A 17913-nucleotide genomic window follows, 5' to 3' on the forward strand; every position below is an offset into this window, starting at 1 on the left:
CATTGACTGCCGCGGCTTGATTCGAGGGCTTTGTGACAATTATCACAATCAGCGCAGGGGCCTGAAGCATTTAAGATGACTGATTATTTGATGCAATGGTGTGTTAGTGAAAAAAAGATAGAGACAGATAGATAGATAGATGGATGGACGGACAGATAGAAGTTTGATATTGTATTTTAAGAAAAACAATTTTTAACCTTGAAATTACATAATCCCTGCGATTGGCTGGCAACCAGTTCAGGGTGTCCCCCGCCTACTGCCCGATGACTGCTGGGATAGGCTCCAGCACGCCCGCGACCCCCGTGGGGACAAGCAGTACAGATAATGGATGGATGGATGAAATTACATAGAAATTAGCAGGACATTAATAGCACCTGACAATCATATTCAGGTTCCTAAAAAATCAAGCATTATACAGTATTCTGAACTCAACTCACCCTGTAAAAAAATTAAAAAAAATAAAGATTAAATAATATAAATACAATGATAATATTACATTTTTGGTATGCAAACTGCGTATTGGGTTTTGGCTTTTACCCTGAGATCTCGCGAGACTTCTCCCAGTCACATGATCCCGCTAATCCCAAACACGGAAGTTGTGGGTTCCCTGAGGCAGACTAACGTACTTCGACGCATTTAAGATATCGAACATGTTTCTTAATTACCAAAACTTGTTTTTAACCGCGTGGTCGTTATATATTTGCTCCGTTGCGCCGAGCGAAGGAGCTAACGCCACACTTAACATTTCAGCTGCGGCGGAGTCGCCCGTTTTTCTGCCGGCGACGGAGGACGACTCTGCCGCCCCCTTCATCTTGATGTCCGCCTTCCCGGACGACTTGGAGGTGAGCGACTACTGCAGCGAGCTGCTGAGCCTGTTTGGCCAGCGCTATGAGACCTATGTCAACTGCCTGGTTACGTCTGCCCGGCCGGTTAAAGTTTGCCAGAACTGCTTCGGCGCTTACGGCATGCTGGTGAACACCTACATGAACATCTCCTCGGAAAAGGTACCGCAACAACAATGTCCTTGGAACTGTGCGTCTCATGAGTTACTGCGGTCTTGTGATATTTCTTCCCTAAGGAGGCAACATTAATAACTCTGCTTGGTTTGTTGTTTTTGGTGCTGAATGTATTCAGTTGGGTCCTGGCAATGAGAGCTGCAGGGACAGCCTTCTGCGAAGTGACCGTCTCATGCTGGTCTATCTGCTGTTTAACAACCTAAAGGACATGTGGACCAAATCTGCCTGTGACAGTAAGTGCACCCAAACACGACTGTAAATGCAAGACTCACTTCTCCTATAGTGAGGATCACATGACTATTAGAGACAAAGCATGTGACTTTTCTTTCTTCTGCTCTGTGCAATGATGGCTCATTGTTTGCATGTTTCCCGTCTATTGGGCTATCTGGTGCTTTATTTTTGGTAAGATTATGTTGAAATGAATTCACATTGTTTTGGGCACACATGCACACTTGATGGTGAATGACAAAGCTCTTTTTCCTCGATGTAGACTGTATCAATGATGGATTCCAGAGCCTCACCAATGACACTCTGTACTTCATGTCCACTCTCAACCAAACTCTCACCTGCTTTGATATGTATCAACAGGTACTCACTTGCTTATTCACACATTCCCAGATTCACACACAGAGATGCAATGTCTCACCCCTTTTGGCATGTCTCCGCAGAGGAACCACACAGAGCTGTGTAAAAACTGTAAGAGTGCATATAAGGTCCTCAATGAGCTTTACAGCCGCATGGAGAAGAACGACACCATGTGTATTGACATTGAGGATGGGGTACGTACGTGGCTAAAGTGGCCAAACAATCAAACTGCTCAAAGATTTTTTTTTTGGCCTTGGGATTTGGATGTGATTAACATTTCCCAAAGTCTTAGCTCTTTTTTTGCTGTTTGTTGCACATTGTGGCGGCGCGCAAGCTGACCGCACCGCAGCATTACTGTCTCACTTTAAATTCCAGTATTGTGACTTTGAAGTGTCAGCACATGTCATTTGCATACGCTGGCATTTCCAAAAAGACGACCACCAAGATGGGCGGACCGATTAGCAATATTGTGTCATAGTCGCCGCCGCTTATTTTGGCACTCTGCCTCGTTCTCAGATGAACGTGACCCGCAGGCTGTGGAGTAAAAACTTCAAATGTTCCCTCCCCCGCGAGGAGACGGTGCCTGTCATCGCCGTGTCCGCCTTCATGCTCTTTCTGCCCATCATCTTCTACTTGAGCAGCTTCCTTCACTCGGAACAAAAGAAACGCAAGCTCATACACCGTGAGTAACCCGCTTAATTCCCCCATTGTTGCGCGCACATATTTTGACAGGGGTTTTGAAGGCTCTTTGTGGGCTGCTAAAATGGGTGCGGGGTTGTGTACTTGGACTGTGACAGTAAAGTTTTGGCCCTGCGACGGGACCGAGGTTAACAGTGAAGGCTGAACCTGACGACAAAATCGTCATGAATCCAGCCAACACGAAGAAATGACAACCCCTCCTCCCACTTTGTTGCAGCCAAGAGAGCAAAGTCGTACGCCGCCAGTCTGATGAACATTCAGGACAAGCAGAGCTGATGGCGGACGCCACTGAGGTGTTCCAAGTTTTGCACGTTTGGGAGGTTTGTGGTAAGAGCGGCTGTTACCCTCCGAAGGATGATTTCACCTACTGTCAGTATTTTGAGGACCCTGACGAATTGAATGTTAAACACACTGAAGGTTGCAATGTTCACATTGTCCAAACTTTTCATTTGACTTTTTAATGCAGTTGTATATGTCATTAAATTAGGATGTTTTGACTTTACAGCTGTCAGTGAAGCATTTTTAGGAATAGCCATTTACGTACCGCCTCAACAGTTTGAGTGTTTGCATCCTGGTGTGCAACTATTTATTTTTTATTAATCCCCACAATCCTTACAATATATCAACCGTGATTAAATGTGAAAGAAATTAATTAGCTCGGCTTTTATTGAGCCTTCTTTGTGAGTAAAATGTGAAACATCAAAACCACTGAAGTGGTTTTTACCCTGCTATACTTTATGCTGCTGTAATTCAAAATTGATTAAATAGGAACGGATCCGTGCTTTTAAATCCTAATATCAGTTACATAGTTGCACACACAGCTGCACAAACATCCTCGTGTTTTTGTGCAAATGTGTGTGCGCACATTGTCAAATGTGAGTCAGCGCTCTAGTTATGGATTGAGAAATGGGTTTTATGTCTTTAATGCAAGCCTGAGAGAGAGCCCGCTACAAAAATAAGAGAAGTACTCCATGTCCATTAGCGGTGACGTGGACATTTTGGCTAAATACAACCGCACGGACATAAGTCATGAGAGCACTCTGAATCATGCTGCCAAAATCAGTCTTTTGTGGATACATCAACCTTTGAAAGTTGTTTTTTTTCTTTGTTGAGCTTGTCGTTGGGTTCATTTCCTGGTATTTCTTTACAGCTATGTTTGGAGTGCTGGATTGATGAACATTAAGCACTGTCATTATTTATTCACGCTGTCAATAAGACGGTAGTCCCTGGACAGATCGTTAAAAGCAGAATATATACGAGTTTAACAAATAGCATCCATGTGGCGGTGTTCTAACCTAAATAACTAAATATAACAGTACTCACAAGCATATATTCTTTATCCTTGCAAAACGCGACTTATTGAGCCACTTTCAGTAATTGAGTAAAACTGTTTGCCTTACTACAGGGGTGCTCAAACTTTTTCAGCTTACGAGCTACTTTTAAAATGACCAAGTCACAAAGATCTACCCACTACAATAAATAATATAGTGCGTGTATTTTTGTAACGCACTTAGAAAATGACATTGTGAGAAAAAAGACCAACTCCCATTCCGGATGAAAGTGATACGTTTTTGGCTTCTTACTTGGTCCAGCAACCCCACTCATTTTTGATGGTCATAAACTTTCTTTTGTTTAAAAGAGAAAAGCGAGTGCGTGCGTTGATTAGCTTATAAACTTTGGCGCTTTGTGTGTGCGCGGCCGTTAAACATGCTGCGGTGAGGGGTTGTAGTCACTGTCTATTGCGCATGTGCGGTTCACTGTGATTGCCTCCCGACAGGCCTACCTGTATGTCAATCAAGCGATGGGCTGGATTCTAGCATACAGCAATTTTTTTACTTTTTTTTTAAACGTCATGCGATCAACCAGTAGTAGCTTGGCGATCGACTGGTCGATCGCGATCGACGTATTGCGCACCCCTGCCTTACTATATTATACTGCCGTCTAGTGGTCAAATGTTGTGCATACAGAAGAAGCCGTAATGAAAGAAAAAAAATTTCCCCCCTCCACTTTTTGTTAATTATATTAATACTTTTATATGTATATATATATATATATGTACACACACACACATTATAGAGTGTTGGTTTCTCGATTAAACAAAAAAAAAAACACGCAGCTTCCGCTGCACTGCGTCAGCCGGAGTGAGTCCGAGGTGCAGAGTTCCTTAAGCGGCTCGCCTTTCACACAGCGGCGGCCCTTGTTCCAAACTCTCGCATGGGGGTGGGGTTTTCCTCCATCATTAGCGGCTAATCTAACAGCAGGATAAAGATACTTCACCCAATAATCTCCACCGCCACACACACCCTCGTTAAAACACTTTTCTTGGCTTCTTGGTCTGATGGAGCGTAGCCACTGGGGCCCATCAGCTCACCGCTAAGAGCATTACGCGCACACCGAGTCATATGAGCCCCTTCAGGGCGGCGTGTTGCATGAAAATGCCGTGTGCCGGCCGGCCGGCTCGGTGGTGACAGTTTAAGATTCCCGCTAAACTCTGCCGTTTGATTAGTCAAGTGAGATGATAAGCCTTTAAATAAACACAAGTGTATTAGTTGATAACAAAGTGACGTAAATGTGTTTTTTAGTTTAAATCGATTGAATAAAAATTATTTAATATGTAAAAGATGAAATAATTCAATGTTGTCCATTAAATATAATATACAGTTATACCGGCGATAACAAATCAATAAATAAAACTTCCACATTCGAAAATGTTCTGTATAAACTACATAACATAGTATTTGACTATTATAGTTATGCTGCCATTTTATTTTTATTTTATGTTTATGAATTTGTGTATACAAAAAAACACATTTGAAATGTCATTGCAACAAAGACTGCCTTATTGAAACAGCTGAGTGACTTTTGCCAGATTTATTGCTGCTTTGCAATAAAAAATAAAATCCAGGAGTAATCGGCCTAATTCCTCATATAATAATTGACCACCTAATCCACTAACAGTTTTGATATTGCAATGTGACAGCCACATCATACTTGTTCTGCTTCTGTTGCTGGATTATAAAAGTGCTGAGATTTATGTTCAGGTTTTAGTGTGAACAATAAACACTTGGAAAATCATTTGTAAATCTCAAATGGCCTCTTCATTCACTCCTATTGTTTTTGAAAGCATTTATTGATGTTTTTTTTCTTGCTTTCTAGTACAAGCGTGACTGGTATCTGGAACTGTTCATAATTTCCTTCAACCTGACTAAGGCGCCAGTTTCAGCTAAAGAAAAACGGTCGGTAGGTTTTGTGTACTTTTGGTGATGAGTAGTCTTATTCTAACATTCTCCCAAACACGCCAGAAAATGTGTCATGTTTGATTTAGAAACAATACTGCTCATCACCAGAAGAGCACCATACCTCAAGTGAAGCATAGTGGTGGCAGCATCATGATTTGGCACTGAATGTTTTTTTTCCTCACCTGGTGTTAGGGCCTTAGATAAGGTGGAAAAAAATTATGAATAGTTCTGTATCTCAGGTAAGATTATGAGAACAGTTCAAATGTATTTGGGCTTAATCAGATGCACTTTAAATGGTGGCAGGTGTATTCATATTTAACTGGAGTTTCAATGTTTTCATTCTCAACAGCCATAGCCCAATCTTGAGGGTGCACATACTTTTGCAACCACATTATTTCAGTTATTTTTACAGGGTGTGTAGACTTAACTATCCACTGTATCTCATTGCTTTGTCATGCCAATATCAAGAAAGTGTTAATTGGCATTTAGGTTGTTGCGTAAGACCTGGAAGGCTACCACCAGCCAGCAGCGTCCCCCCCTAAAACGTCAGTTAACTGGCTGTAGGTGACCTTTAGGCCGCACACCTCTCAACGCCTCAGCCATGAATATGATTCTTTGTCGACTAAGAAGTAAACAAATGCCCCCGCGGCTTGGATTTAGCATACACACGCGTGCGCGCATTCATCATACACCTGCGAGCGGGGGTCAAAGTCTGTCAATCCCAAGATTATGGCATTAGGCTAGATTATAGAATCACTCTCTTATGGCAGTCATTGAGTTTGTAATCTCAGCTCCATACAAAAAAAAGTGTTCACGCTAGTAAGAAAAAGAGACGTCCTGCTCCCTCGTGGTCCCTCGCTTGCACAAAGGTATTATGTCAAGTCAGCTGTTGGTGACATCGCAGATGTTGGATCATATGTCAGAAACCTTTGCTACCCGGGGGACCACTTGAGGATAAAGCAGGGGCTGAAGGGCACGAGCGTCTGACCCCCTTGTGTGCCATCATCTTGTCAAGACAGTGAGCATTTGGGCAAGTGGGCTGCTGTTTTTGATCAGGTACACTGTTATGTGGTTTATTTTGAGACAATACCGCTATCTACAGACAAGTGTTGGTATTGCAGATTTTGCTCAAAAGGAAAGGCTTGAATGCAACGCTCGGTTGCCGTAGCAACAGGTCGCAAAACGCAACCCCGCGATATTCTGCAGGAATCTGCACGCTTCCTAATTCGTCATACCGTGAATATTTTTTAATTATCAAAACATAATTATGGAAAAAGTAAAGGCTGCTGGGAAGACGTGTGAAAACTTGGATGTTTCTGAAATTAAAGACTCGGAAAACAGGTAAATCGGGTCGTTTTGTTCTAGCACTTTATTTAGAATTTATTTTGCAAAGCCAAGTGTATATTACTGCGCTAACACGTAAATGCGGAATCAAATGGCCTTCTGTCACTTTGTGCACATGGAGAGTGTCCACGCAGGAGAAGCCACCTCCAGCAGAAGAGCATCATGCAAAGGTTGGTAAATTGGGAACTACTCTTAGTAGTAGTACAAATTAATAAATCAATTAATAATAAAGGCTAGCATAATACTAATTTGGAGTTATGTGTTATATGCATTTGTGTAATGTCGTACTTATATAATGGACATACATAATATCATTTATGAATCAACCTATGTAGTAGATAGCTCTATAAAATGTTTTTTTTCCCCCAGCCGCGCAGCTCCGGGAAAATGTCCAAGCTGGAGAGAGATTTGCTGGCATTAGTGACCGACATCCAAGTTGCAGCTGACGCCAAAGAATCCATGCGACGGGAAGAGTTGGAGGAAGCTCGCAGGAAACGGTCAGTTTTCATTTTGCCAATGAATAAGATTGACACCCGTGTGTCCTTCCTCATTGTGGCCTTCTCGACTCAGCACAGAGATGCTGGAAAAGGAATTCAAGTCCAGCCAGGAGAAGTTTGAGGAGATAACCAGCAGGTGGTCGTTGGCGGAGCAGACCGTCATACCTCATGAGCTGCAGGAAACGCTCAAGTGGCAGCAGCTCCTGTGTGCAGAACTCATCGAGGACAAAAGGAAAGTCATCAAAGACCTCCAGCAGGTAAGAGAACGACATAAACTACGTCAGCCCACTCCATCGACGACAGCGATGTCATTGAGCAGGAGTTGAAGAGTGGAGACGATCTCTACGTGAAGGACTTGAGGAGGCAGGCGGAGGAGATTGAACAGATGACGCAATGCTCTGAAGAGCTCATCACGACTCTGACTCAGGCCTACAGGGAGGAGCTGGATGAGATTGAGGTGCAGTCATGTCATTCATGTACCCTTTTGTGGAATTGGCATCAATGTTATCCATCCATCCATCCATGCATCATCTTCCGTTTATCCGGGGTCGGGTCGCGGGGGCAGCAGCTTTAGGAGGGACTCCCAGACTTCCCTCTCCCCAGCCACTTCATCCAGCTCATTCCGGGGGATCCCAAGACGTTCCCAGGCCAGCTGAGAGACATAGTCTCTCCAGCGCGTCCTGGGTCGTCCACGGGTCTCCTACTGGTGGGACATGCCCGGAACACCTCGCCAGGGAGGCGTCCAGGAGGCATCCTGATGAGATGCCCGAGCCACCTCATCTGGCTCCTCTCAACGTGGAGGAGCAGCGACTCTACTCCGAGTCGCTCCCGTTTTTTTGTTATTACCATTGGTCACGTAAAAAAACGAAATAACAAACTATGGTCAAGAAAACATTTTAATTACTTGAACAGTCGTGATGGCACCTCACCTTCTTGCTAGCTGGAATATGTGCTCTTTGTTATTGACACTTACCTTTGTCCAGAGCGTGTACCAGCGGGAACATGAAGTCTTGCTCACAAAAGACCAGAGCGAATGGGAGCAGTGCCTCAAGGAGCTATGGGACCAGCAGGTTAGGAGACTTTTACATTTCTAACGCATGGGGTGCACGTGTAAATGAGCGATGGTGTGCTTGCAGCAAAAGAGGCTAGCAGAGAGGAAGAGGACAGTGGAGGAGTACGAAGCCAAAATTTACAACCTGTCGATGGATCCCGAATACAAATATGATGCGCTGAGGGCCGAACACTTCGCTAAGTGTCAGGTAAGGAGATAAATTGTGTGAGAGTGAATTTATATGTACCAATGTGATTGATTTTAACGAGTAGAGTTGAACACTTCTATTTTTTTAAGGCTCTGGAGAGGGAACATGAACAAATGCTGGCCGACAGCCTGCTCAGCAGTATTAACTACATCAAAGATAAGGACGACCGAGAGATGTACAACTTAAATCACATGAAGAGCAGAATCCTCAAGTAAGTTAAATGCTCATGTCACTCTACAGTGAGGCCCCGCCCCTTAAAGGCACACAGCCAACGCTATCATCACTTGTAATCAAACTTTCATTGTTCTTTTTTTTAAAAAAAAATTATTTATTAATAATAACAACAAAACAAAGATTGTACACGTTGTGTTCCAGGCTGCAGACAGAGCTGAAAAACCTGAGGCGCACCTATGCGAGCAGCAAGAAACAATCAGAGAAGCAGAGCGCCCGTTTGACCGATGACTACAAACGCAGCATCGAGAAATACAAGCGCATGCAGCAGAGAATCAAGTGAGAGATTAGAAATTAGGATTGAACCATTTCGGGGGAAAAAAGAAATGCATTTTATTTCCTTTCAATATTACGATGGCAATCGAATATAATAATTTTTTTCCCAAGATCCTTTTTACAATTTTTGAGAAATTGCAATCTACTAAATTACAATGCCCATTTGATCATTTAGCCCTCTGAAAGTTGCACTCCTTTTCTTAATTGTTATCTTCATTCATTCTTCAGACACTTTGCTGTCACTGATTCCAAACAATTTAAGGACACATGGAAGATGCTTGACAAGGAAGTGAGGCAACTAGCGGAGAAGGCTTTAGTCATCGACTCCATGATTTACAAGCAGCTCCTCGGTCTGGCCTGGCCGAGACCGCAAGCGGCCTCCTCCTTGGGTCTGTCCGGTCCAGACCAAATGTGGAAACAAGCCAGTGTGGAACAGACCGGACTGCTGCCTGAAAGCTCTGCTGGGACGGACGCAGCTGCTACGTCACTGGAGGAGGAGGACATGGTGCCCTTGGAGACCATGAAGGAACTCATGGAGTTGCTGTGTGATGAATTGGTGAGCCCCACACAATACAGATTTTTCTTCCCCAAAGCTGAAAATGTCTATCTGAAATATTTTCATCCTGCTGTTACAATAAGTCACTTTTACGTAATAAACAAAGAGTTGATTTTCTTCGGGCATCTTCCACATCTTGTTCAATAAATTCTACCAAAAGCTCAGATCTTGTGGGCATGGATGATTTTACTTTACACTAATCCAATGTCACACTCAGCATTTTTTCAGTGTATCTTTTTTCTGTGTGCTCTGTCTCAGGGCTTCCTGACAAAGGACAGACTCCAGTTCTTGGCAACATTGGACAAGAAGGAACAGAAATTTGTGAAGCTAGAAATTCTTCTCGAGGTAAGTTCTTGTCAACCTTTTTACTGCCCAGACATCACAGAAGTGTTTTTTCTTGCCCCCAACCAGATTTTTGGCATGGAAGAGGAGGATTTACCCAGGTTGGCTAACTTCATTCTCAAGTACCAGCAGAGGGAGCAAATTGAGGTGAGGCGTTATCTGAACTATGTAAGCAATTGGCCTTTTCAACAAACGTACTTCTTGTAGGGTTGTTCTGCTGACTCAGAAGGAGGCGCCAGTGGCTCGGCGTGTAATCCAAACCACATCTTGTCTGCTTTTAAGGACTTCTTGAAGCATCAGGGCCGATTCAGTTTAGCTAAGAACAGCCTCAAGTAGTAAACTTTATTGCTCATGTATTTATCAGCATCTTTATTATTGGTGTTGTAGGATTTGCAGCTGGAGCTAACATTTATTTTTGCTTGTGTGAAGAAAGAGCCATGCCACTGGGCATCCCCGCTACTGGAGCGCAGACATGTGGGACTCCTCAGCGGACGAAGCCTACTGGGAGAGTTTGGCCAACGTCATCACAGAGGATAAACTCAAAGTGTGGGAGGCGGCGGAGATCACTCTGAAAAAGCGCATGTGAGTAAATAAGTGGCATACATACAAATCCATATGCACAACCAAATTTTAAAGGGTTGCCTTCCTCTGTCTTCCAGGGCTGTTCTCACCAAGATCTCCGATCTTATCCCTGAAATTAAGAGCCTGGAACAGCAGAACGCAGAACTTCGCATGCTCCTGCAAGAGTCTGTCAACTCAAATCCTGACATGCTATGTACCAGGAACCAGAATTGCTGTCAAAATAAACAACAGTAAAATGTTTTTTTGTTTTTTTTAATGTTTTTACGTTAGCACAAAATAACTAGGATTGCATTTTAGTCACGTTGTGAATAACCTATTGTGAAAACTCAAACTACACTGGACGTAAAAATGTAAACAAATGTATTACATACGTAATAAAGTCAAAAAGTCAAAGTCTGCTTTATTGTCAATTTCTTCACATGTCAAGACACACAAAGAGATCGAAATTACGTTCCCACTATCCCACGGTGACAAGACATAGTACACAATATACATACAAGTAAACAACACAAAAAGTAAAAACAAGAAGGCACAAACAATGAATAAATAAGAGTGATGAATAAATAATAGATAAACAAATAACATAATAAATAAGAGGAGCAAAAATGGAGCAAGTGTGCATACAGCAGACAGTCAGAAATAGCGCAAAAGTACAGGATGCTACGCAGAAGGGGGGAGAGAGTTCAGGATCCTAACAGCCTGGAGTATGAAGCTGTTGGTGAGTCTGGTGGTGCGGGAGCGCAGGCTCCTGTACCTCTTCCCAGAGGGCAGAAGATCAAACAAAGAGTGAGCGGGGTGACTCACATCACTCACAATCGTGGTCGCCTTGCGGGTGAGATGGGAGGTGTAAATGTCCTTCAGGGCGGGGAGTGAAGCACCAGTAATCTTACCAGCCGTGTTCACTAGGCGCTGCAGGGCCTTCATGTTTTATTCAGTGCAGCTACCACCCCAAACAGCGATACAACAGGAGAGGACGCTCTCAATGGTGCCACGGTAGAATGTAGTCATGACGGCCGGAGGAGCACTTGCTCGCCTGAGTTTCCGCAGGAAGTACAGGCGGCGCTGAGCTTTCTTCGCCAGTGATGCAGTGTTGGTGGACCAGGAGAGGTCCTCACTGATGTGCACCCCCAGGAATCTGGTGCTGCTCACTCTCTCCACCACAGCACCGTCGATGGTCAGTGGCAGGTGTTGGGTGTGACCCTTTCCGGAAGTCAACAACAATCTCCTTGGTCTTGTTGACGTTCAGCAGGAGGTTGTTGTCCCTGCACCACGTGGCCAGAAGGTCGACCTCCGACCTGTATTGAGTCTCGTCGCCCCCGGTGATGAGACCCACCAGAGTCGTGTCGTCGGCATATTTCAGCACGCGGTTGCTACTGTAAATTGCACTGCCACTTGAGATCATTTTGGGGACAATCATTTTTTATTACAGGAATAAGTTGTCACATTGGATTTTTTGTCAATATTTAACAGAATAAACAAAATCCACATTGTAGATTCAATAAAATGTGGAAAAACACAACCAATGAAAATCATCTACGTCACTCACGATTAACCAATGACGATTGCGTCAAGGCGGGCCCAAATGACGGAAGCTCACTGACCGGAAGGCTAGTTTTCCAGTCTTCGAAATAACTTGAAACTACAAAATCGTCCAAATCTTTGACACTGTATGTATCTTACCAATAAGTAAATAAAATCTACCAGTTGTGGTTTATTTGCTGCCGCTAAGTTAGCCGAAGAATCACACAAACTCTTAAACTTCGGGTAAAGAAGGCTAGCTCCACGCTGGAACACCCGACGTTGTGCTGCAATGGAGTAAAAACAAAAACGACAACGTGGCGTCCATTCGGTTTGGACCAAAAGTACAGGGATGAAGAAGTGGACCTGGAAAGAGGACAGACGAGTCCAAAGAGGACAGCAAGGTTACACTCGTCACCCTGGACGTGGACGCTACCGGGGAAGACCACGGTGGCGACCATCATGGGAAGACAGGTGATGCGTTTTGGGGCTAGGAAATATCTGTTTTCCAGAAAATGCGAAATGTCGTGCAAATTCTGAATCCTCAGGGATGGCTATGACGCTGCAGGGCCTTCTTCCAGAACATCTGACAACGAAATCAGCTCTTCTTCCTCAGACAACAGCTCGGCGCCAGGTTGGTAGCAGACATCCCCAAAATTACTCTTACAAAGAGTAATCCCTGACTTGATCTTGAATATACACAACATGCAAAAAACATGAGCCTTTTTCACCATCAGAACTACCAGGTTTCTACTTTGACTCGGAGAAGAACAGATACTTCCGCTTGTTGCCGGGTAACAACAACTGCAACCCTCTAACCCGGGAGCAGCTGAAGAAAAAGTCACAAGAGAAAGAAAGAGCCAGGATGCTCGAGGAGGATGGCAAGGCCACAAAAGTATGACAACGTACATTACATTCATATTGAGCAAATCCAATGAGTGTTAAAAAAAATTCTTTCTTCTAGAAAGCTCCGAGGGCAGGGCTCAACGCTTCCTTGCTTCTACAGAATAGACGTCTCGGGCTGCTAGCTGAGATGTCCTACCACAGGTACTGTATTGTTGGTGTCTTTTGTCAACATTGAAATTTGTTAGAACATTTGTGTCACCACAATGATTAATATATTAAGATTTTTATTTTGGAGCAGTTTAAGGGGTTAAACAATGAGCTTTCAGGCAGGTCCACGAGTGTAGGATCAGCACCATGAGATGCCGCAAGCTGGACCATCAGAGCGCAGACAACTTCAGGACTATTATGGTCAGTGAACGCACCAAAGCAAGCTCCTCCTATGAATTCCTCCTCCGGGGGAACCAAAAATTACCAGGTGGGTTTAATCTTCTTTTTTTTTTCTCCTGTAGGCCGACTCGTCGTGCGAGCAAGTGTTCACTGTTAGCGACATGTCTTATGGGGGCTGCAAGTACAGCTGCTTGGGCTTCAGCAGAAGCAGCAGCGGTGGATCGCTGACTGTCAAAATGTGTGACAACCCCTACTTCACCAATTACAAGGTGAGAATATTAAAGAGGATTGTTGATGTCAAATTGACTTTTCAGTCGGATGTGATAATTAGAACATAAAAACCTCAGTTGGTACCTGATAATGTAATCAGTGAGCATCCCTCTTAAAGTTAAAGTCCCAATGATCGTCACACACACATCTGGGTTTCATATGTTTCAGGTGAATTCCCTCTGCTGGGCGTCAGTCAACCATCTCGACTCTCACGTGTTGTATCCTCTGGACAGTTAAATATATTCTGTATGTTTTACTTGTGTTTTGCGTCAGCCCATATACAGCGCTCCTTAACTGAAGCCTCAATTGTCCAGACTATGCTTGGTGGGGGTCGCAAACAGGCTCGGCTCCATCACTTTGCTCCCAACGGCGCTCTTCAGCAACTCTGACTCAAGTTACATCTTTTTTGTTTTTTTCATTATTATTTTTTATAATTCTGGCATCGAACTTGCCTTTTATTGTGGTTTATATCAGATTAGAAGTTGCAAGAGCTGTACCTAATAGTTTAAGAGTTAAAAGTGGTAGGAAATAGCTCTCAACCAAAGTGAGCTCAGAAAACATTTTTTGCATAGACTGAATGTGCAGGTGTACCTAATGGAGCGTCTCCTTCCATCCACAGATCAGACAGGGATGTGCTGCAATTTTAAGATCCCCATGGCCTGGTGCTGCGCTTGGTGTCTACATCCGCAGTTTGACAAGTGGTTCAGTGCAGGTCAGGGTCACAAAATATTTCATACTTTTATTCATGTCATTTTTGTAGCAATATGTGCACATAATCTAAAGGCGTGATTGCATTTGTTGGCAGGTTTGTCCTATCAGGTGGTCCTGCAACAAGCCGTCTCAGGCAAAAGACAAACAATCAGCGTCGACAGCGACATCTTGGCTCAGCAGTTTTGTGTTGGAGTGAGTTTGCCTGTGGTTTTTTTTTTTTTTTTTTTAAGCTTTATTCTTGTACGCCATGTCAAAAAGGATGCACACGCGTACTGACATCTCAACTGATTGTGAAAATGTGAGCCAGTCCAATTTGTCCAGATTGGCCATTTGTGTGGAGCCATCTTTGACATGACGAGTAATCCACGCAGGTCCCCTTGCTGTTCAACGGCTGCCGGTCGGGGGAGATTTTCAGTCTCGACGCGCGGAATATGAGAGGCAGTAAAGCGACGAGCTTGAAACAAGAATCGGCCATCACGTCTCTACGCATATTGCGGGACGAGAACTACCTGCTTGCTGCGGACATGTCAGGCCAGGTCAGGAATGGCGCTTTTGTCACACCTTCACCGCAGCAACATCACAAGCTGCGTGTGATCTCCGTTCCAGATCAAGCTGTGGGACATACGGGCCAGGAAGCCTGTACAGGAGTACCGGGGCCACTACAACGAGCACGCCGCCCTCCCCATCCATGTTAGTGAGCCCGAGGGCCTTCTTTTGACTGGTATGTCACAAAAGCACTCACGCGCTAACTGAGAATGTCAAGATACTTGTACTTCCTATCACTACGTTGCAATGAGATTCTTCTTTTTGCCCACAAGTGGGTCAGGACTGCTACACAAGGTTCTGGAGCCTGCGGGATGGCCACCTTCTAAGGACCATCCCATCGCCCCACCCGGCCGCCAGCGACGCCATCCCCAGCGTGGTCTTCTCCTCCAGCCTTGGTGGCCGCACGGGGGTCCCTGGCCTGCTGATGGCTGTCAAAAAAGACCTCTACTATTTCCCCTACAACACGGATGAGACAACGCCACAGGAAGTCTGACTGAACACGACACGTAAATCTGCCTTTACAAGGAATGTAGTCATTTGAAAAGAGAGTTTTTTGCAGCACTGTTGTGCCGAGCTGCAATTTACTGAGAGCTAGTTCTTAGATTTGATAATCTTAGAGATGGGTTCTTTGTATTCTAAAACAGGAAGAATACTTGCAACGTTTGCAAAAATATAGTTGAATGAGCAAATAAAAAAAAAAATTAAAAAAAGCATCTTTTTAAAAAGTGACAAACTTAATTTCCAGTCCAGAGCATGGTGCTGACTGCTCTTTGTGTCATTTAGTTTAATGCTTACTTTTTGTTTCGATATGGTATTTTGTTTCAGCATTTTTTTGTTTGTTTTTAATGTTTTTTATGTTAAAAACCAATGTTTTTTCAGGTAAAAATAATTAAATCTACTTCCTCTGACATCATGAAACTACAGATTTTTTTGTCATCAATATAAGTCCCATCAATATAAGTCCCAGAAAACTTGCAATGTATACTTGACAGATACACTGAGGACATGTCCCCCCCAAAAATTACTTAAAGGCAATGTCAGAAATGTTCCAGAGACTGGTATGTCAATTTGATGTTTGTTTTGAATAAATTTGTTCTTTTTTGTTAAACTATTGTTGCGTTTTGTTCAAGATGTCCGTCGTAAAGGAAAGAAAACAAAGATGTGGAGTAATAGTTGGTCTTTATTTGCAAGATCTTGGGTTGCTTCACGGCAGTCAGTACAAGTGCACTTCAGCAGATGAGAACAACCACGTCAGACTCCAGATCAGAAGGTTTTGTACTCTCCGCAAGCAGGAATACGGAAGGGAAGAAAAGGGAGGGGAAAAGAAGGAAAAACATATCCTCATAAGAATGTCTTGTTATCTACTGAATGTTTTGTATCAATGTGTCATGACGTTAATGAGCTCTGCCTTATGTGTAATGGAAAAGTTACCAAGCTGTGTGTGCTGTGTCTGTGCTCTGATGGAGCAACTATGTTTGTAAAAATTAATATAGAATTACCGTATTTTCCGGACTATAAGGCGCACCGGACTATAAGGCGCACCTTCAATAAATGGCCCATTTTAAAACTTTGTCCATATATAAGGCGCACCGGGCTATAAGGCGCACCATTAATGCAATCACAATATAATAACTTGAAATAGTGAAAACAATAACAATATATCAATAGTTAATATCACACAACACACAAAATAAACATGTAAAGCTTACTTTAATAAGTACAAAACAAAACAGTCAGATAGATCAGTAAACTTTAAAAGTTAAAGATTAAAATAATAACAAATTAACATTTTTTGAAAGTTTAATGAATTTTTTATTAGATGTACTAAGTTTGTTTTATTGTTGTTATTGTTGTATGAATAAGAAAGGTGATATTGGTGTTTGTGACTGCAGTAAACAGGGCAGGTTGCATCATGTCAGATTTTTAATCCAAATCAAATCATTCTCCATTTTATCTTTTTTATTTCAACTTCAGACGCAACAAATTACTTTATAATCACAAAATAATGATCCATGATTCATAGTCTTCAGCGGGCCACTTATGATTGATTTTATGACGCAATGCTTCGGGCCAGTTTAAATTTAGACCGGAATTTGGTCCATATATAAAGCGCACCTGACTATAAGGCGCACTGCCGGCTTTTAAGAAAATTTGAGGTTTTTAGGTGCGCCTTATAGTCCGGAAAATACGGTAATATAGAATATTTAGACATTGCTGTTGCTCCCTTTTCACTATGTATTTCCTTGGCAGCTATAATGATGCACCCGCCTATTTTTTAACACTTTATTTAACATCATGTTTGTTTTCTGCGCAGTGTGGTGCACCATGGATACCTGCAGAGGACCAGAGCGCAGTCGCATGCTAGCAGCACACTTTTTCGTGTCGCTTCCTCGTCTCCAAGGCAACCTGAGAAGTGGTCAACATTAGCACTTGGGTGGTATGCTCTTTAAATGCTAATCATTGCACAATCCCCATAACAACTTTGTTCCAATATTTTTTTTTTCTATTTTGACAGGCAGCAAGGAATAAGATCAGCTTCCAACTCTCAACACTTGGTGCCATGAACAATTCTTTCGCACTGGTAAGTTTTGTGCCAAAAAAATTGACTGTTATCCTCACATGAGGGTGAAATTGCAGTCCTGAATTGCAGTCACTTGAAGTCATGTGAGATGGAGGGTAACAGTCAAAGACTTGTGTCCATGGCAGTGACAGCAGGGCAACGCTCACCTCCAGATGAGCTCAGGTGAGATGTCACTTACTTCCAATGACACAAGCGCCACCAGGGGGAAGGTGAGCACATGCACAAGTATTCCACTGACATCTCTCACTGGGACAAAACCCAAGTGCCAGGTACTGCACGTACCATCACCACACTTTTGGACAAGTTTTTCCATGACACTGATGCAAACCAAGTGAGTTAAATATTCATCAAATGTATATTTCTGTCTAACTTGGTTTGTATCATTGTCATTAAAAACATGTCTAGAGGTGTGGCACTTAGGTTTTGGC

General features: G+C 43.2%; 3 protein-coding genes and 1 long non-coding RNA gene across 9 annotated transcripts in view; 3 read left to right on the top strand and 1 right to left on the bottom strand.

Annotated features, from left to right (window-relative positions):
- The window catches only part of LOC119118353, a 439862-nt gene that overhangs the window by 420598 nt on the left and 1351 nt on the right, over positions 1 to 17913 (bottom strand). The window lies entirely within an intron of this gene.
- On the top strand, positions 554 to 6879 carry ostm1 (osteoclastogenesis associated transmembrane protein 1). Of its 3 annotated transcripts, none has more exons than XR_005096692.1 (7): positions 554 to 1004; positions 1135 to 1249; positions 1507 to 1604; positions 1685 to 1795; positions 2118 to 2283; positions 2518 to 2627; positions 5457 to 6879. XR_005096692.1 is itself a non-coding variant. In XM_037245291.1 (7 exons), the coding sequence occupies exons 2-7, from the start codon at positions 966 to 968 to the stop codon at positions 2574 to 2576; spliced, it is 588 nt and encodes a 195-aa protein (XP_037101186.1). In that variant the 5' UTR covers positions 554 to 842; positions 937 to 965; the 3' UTR covers positions 2577 to 3571. The 3 variants fall into 3 exon arrangements, 2 of the variants coding, with proteins under 2 accessions (XP_037101186.1, XP_037101184.1); XM_037245291.1 differs by lacking the exon at positions 5457 to 6879 and having other exon boundaries at positions 554 to 842; positions 937 to 1004; positions 2518 to 3571; XM_037245289.1 differs by lacking the exon at positions 5457 to 6879 and having other exon boundaries at positions 2518 to 3571.
- On the top strand, positions 6740 to 10867 carry drc1 (dynein regulatory complex subunit 1 homolog (Chlamydomonas)). Of its 2 annotated transcripts, XM_037245265.1 has the most exons (15): positions 6740 to 6880; positions 7005 to 7053; positions 7253 to 7380; positions 7454 to 7637; positions 7700 to 7837; positions 8364 to 8450; positions 8517 to 8639; positions 8729 to 8850; positions 9015 to 9149; positions 9375 to 9702; positions 9961 to 10047; positions 10114 to 10191; positions 10252 to 10355; positions 10474 to 10626; positions 10704 to 10867. In XM_037245265.1, exons 1-15 carry the CDS (start codon positions 6807 to 6809, stop codon positions 10858 to 10860), a joined length of 1947 nt encoding a protein of 648 aa, XP_037101160.1. In that variant the 5' UTR covers positions 6740 to 6806; the 3' UTR covers positions 10861 to 10867. The 2 variants fall into 2 exon arrangements, with proteins under 2 accessions (XP_037101160.1, XP_037101159.1); XM_037245264.1 differs by having other exon boundaries at positions 6817 to 7053.
- On the top strand, positions 12183 to 16012 carry LOC119118331 (DDB1- and CUL4-associated factor 4-like). 3 transcript variants are annotated; one of them, XM_037245274.1, is made up of 13 exons: positions 12183 to 12618; positions 12693 to 12778; positions 12882 to 13030; positions 13109 to 13191; positions 13317 to 13398; positions 13500 to 13646; positions 13816 to 13865; positions 13962 to 14041; positions 14267 to 14359; positions 14453 to 14550; positions 14730 to 14894; positions 14965 to 15079; positions 15177 to 16012. In XM_037245274.1, exons 1-13 carry the CDS (start codon positions 12497 to 12499, stop codon positions 15395 to 15397), a joined length of 1491 nt encoding a protein of 496 aa, XP_037101169.1. In that variant the 5' UTR covers positions 12183 to 12496; the 3' UTR covers positions 15398 to 16012. The 3 variants fall into 3 exon arrangements, with proteins under 3 accessions (XP_037101169.1, XP_037101167.1, XP_037101170.1); XM_037245272.1 differs by having other exon boundaries at positions 12185 to 12618; positions 12882 to 13039; XM_037245275.1 differs by lacking the exons at positions 12183 to 12618; positions 12693 to 12778; positions 12882 to 13030 and having other exon boundaries at positions 13321 to 13398.

This window comes from Syngnathus acus, chromosome 24, assembly GCF_901709675.1.
Source record: "Syngnathus acus chromosome 24, fSynAcu1.2, whole genome shotgun sequence".
Lineage (NCBI taxonomy): Eukaryota > Metazoa > Chordata > Actinopteri > Syngnathiformes > Syngnathidae > Syngnathus > Syngnathus acus.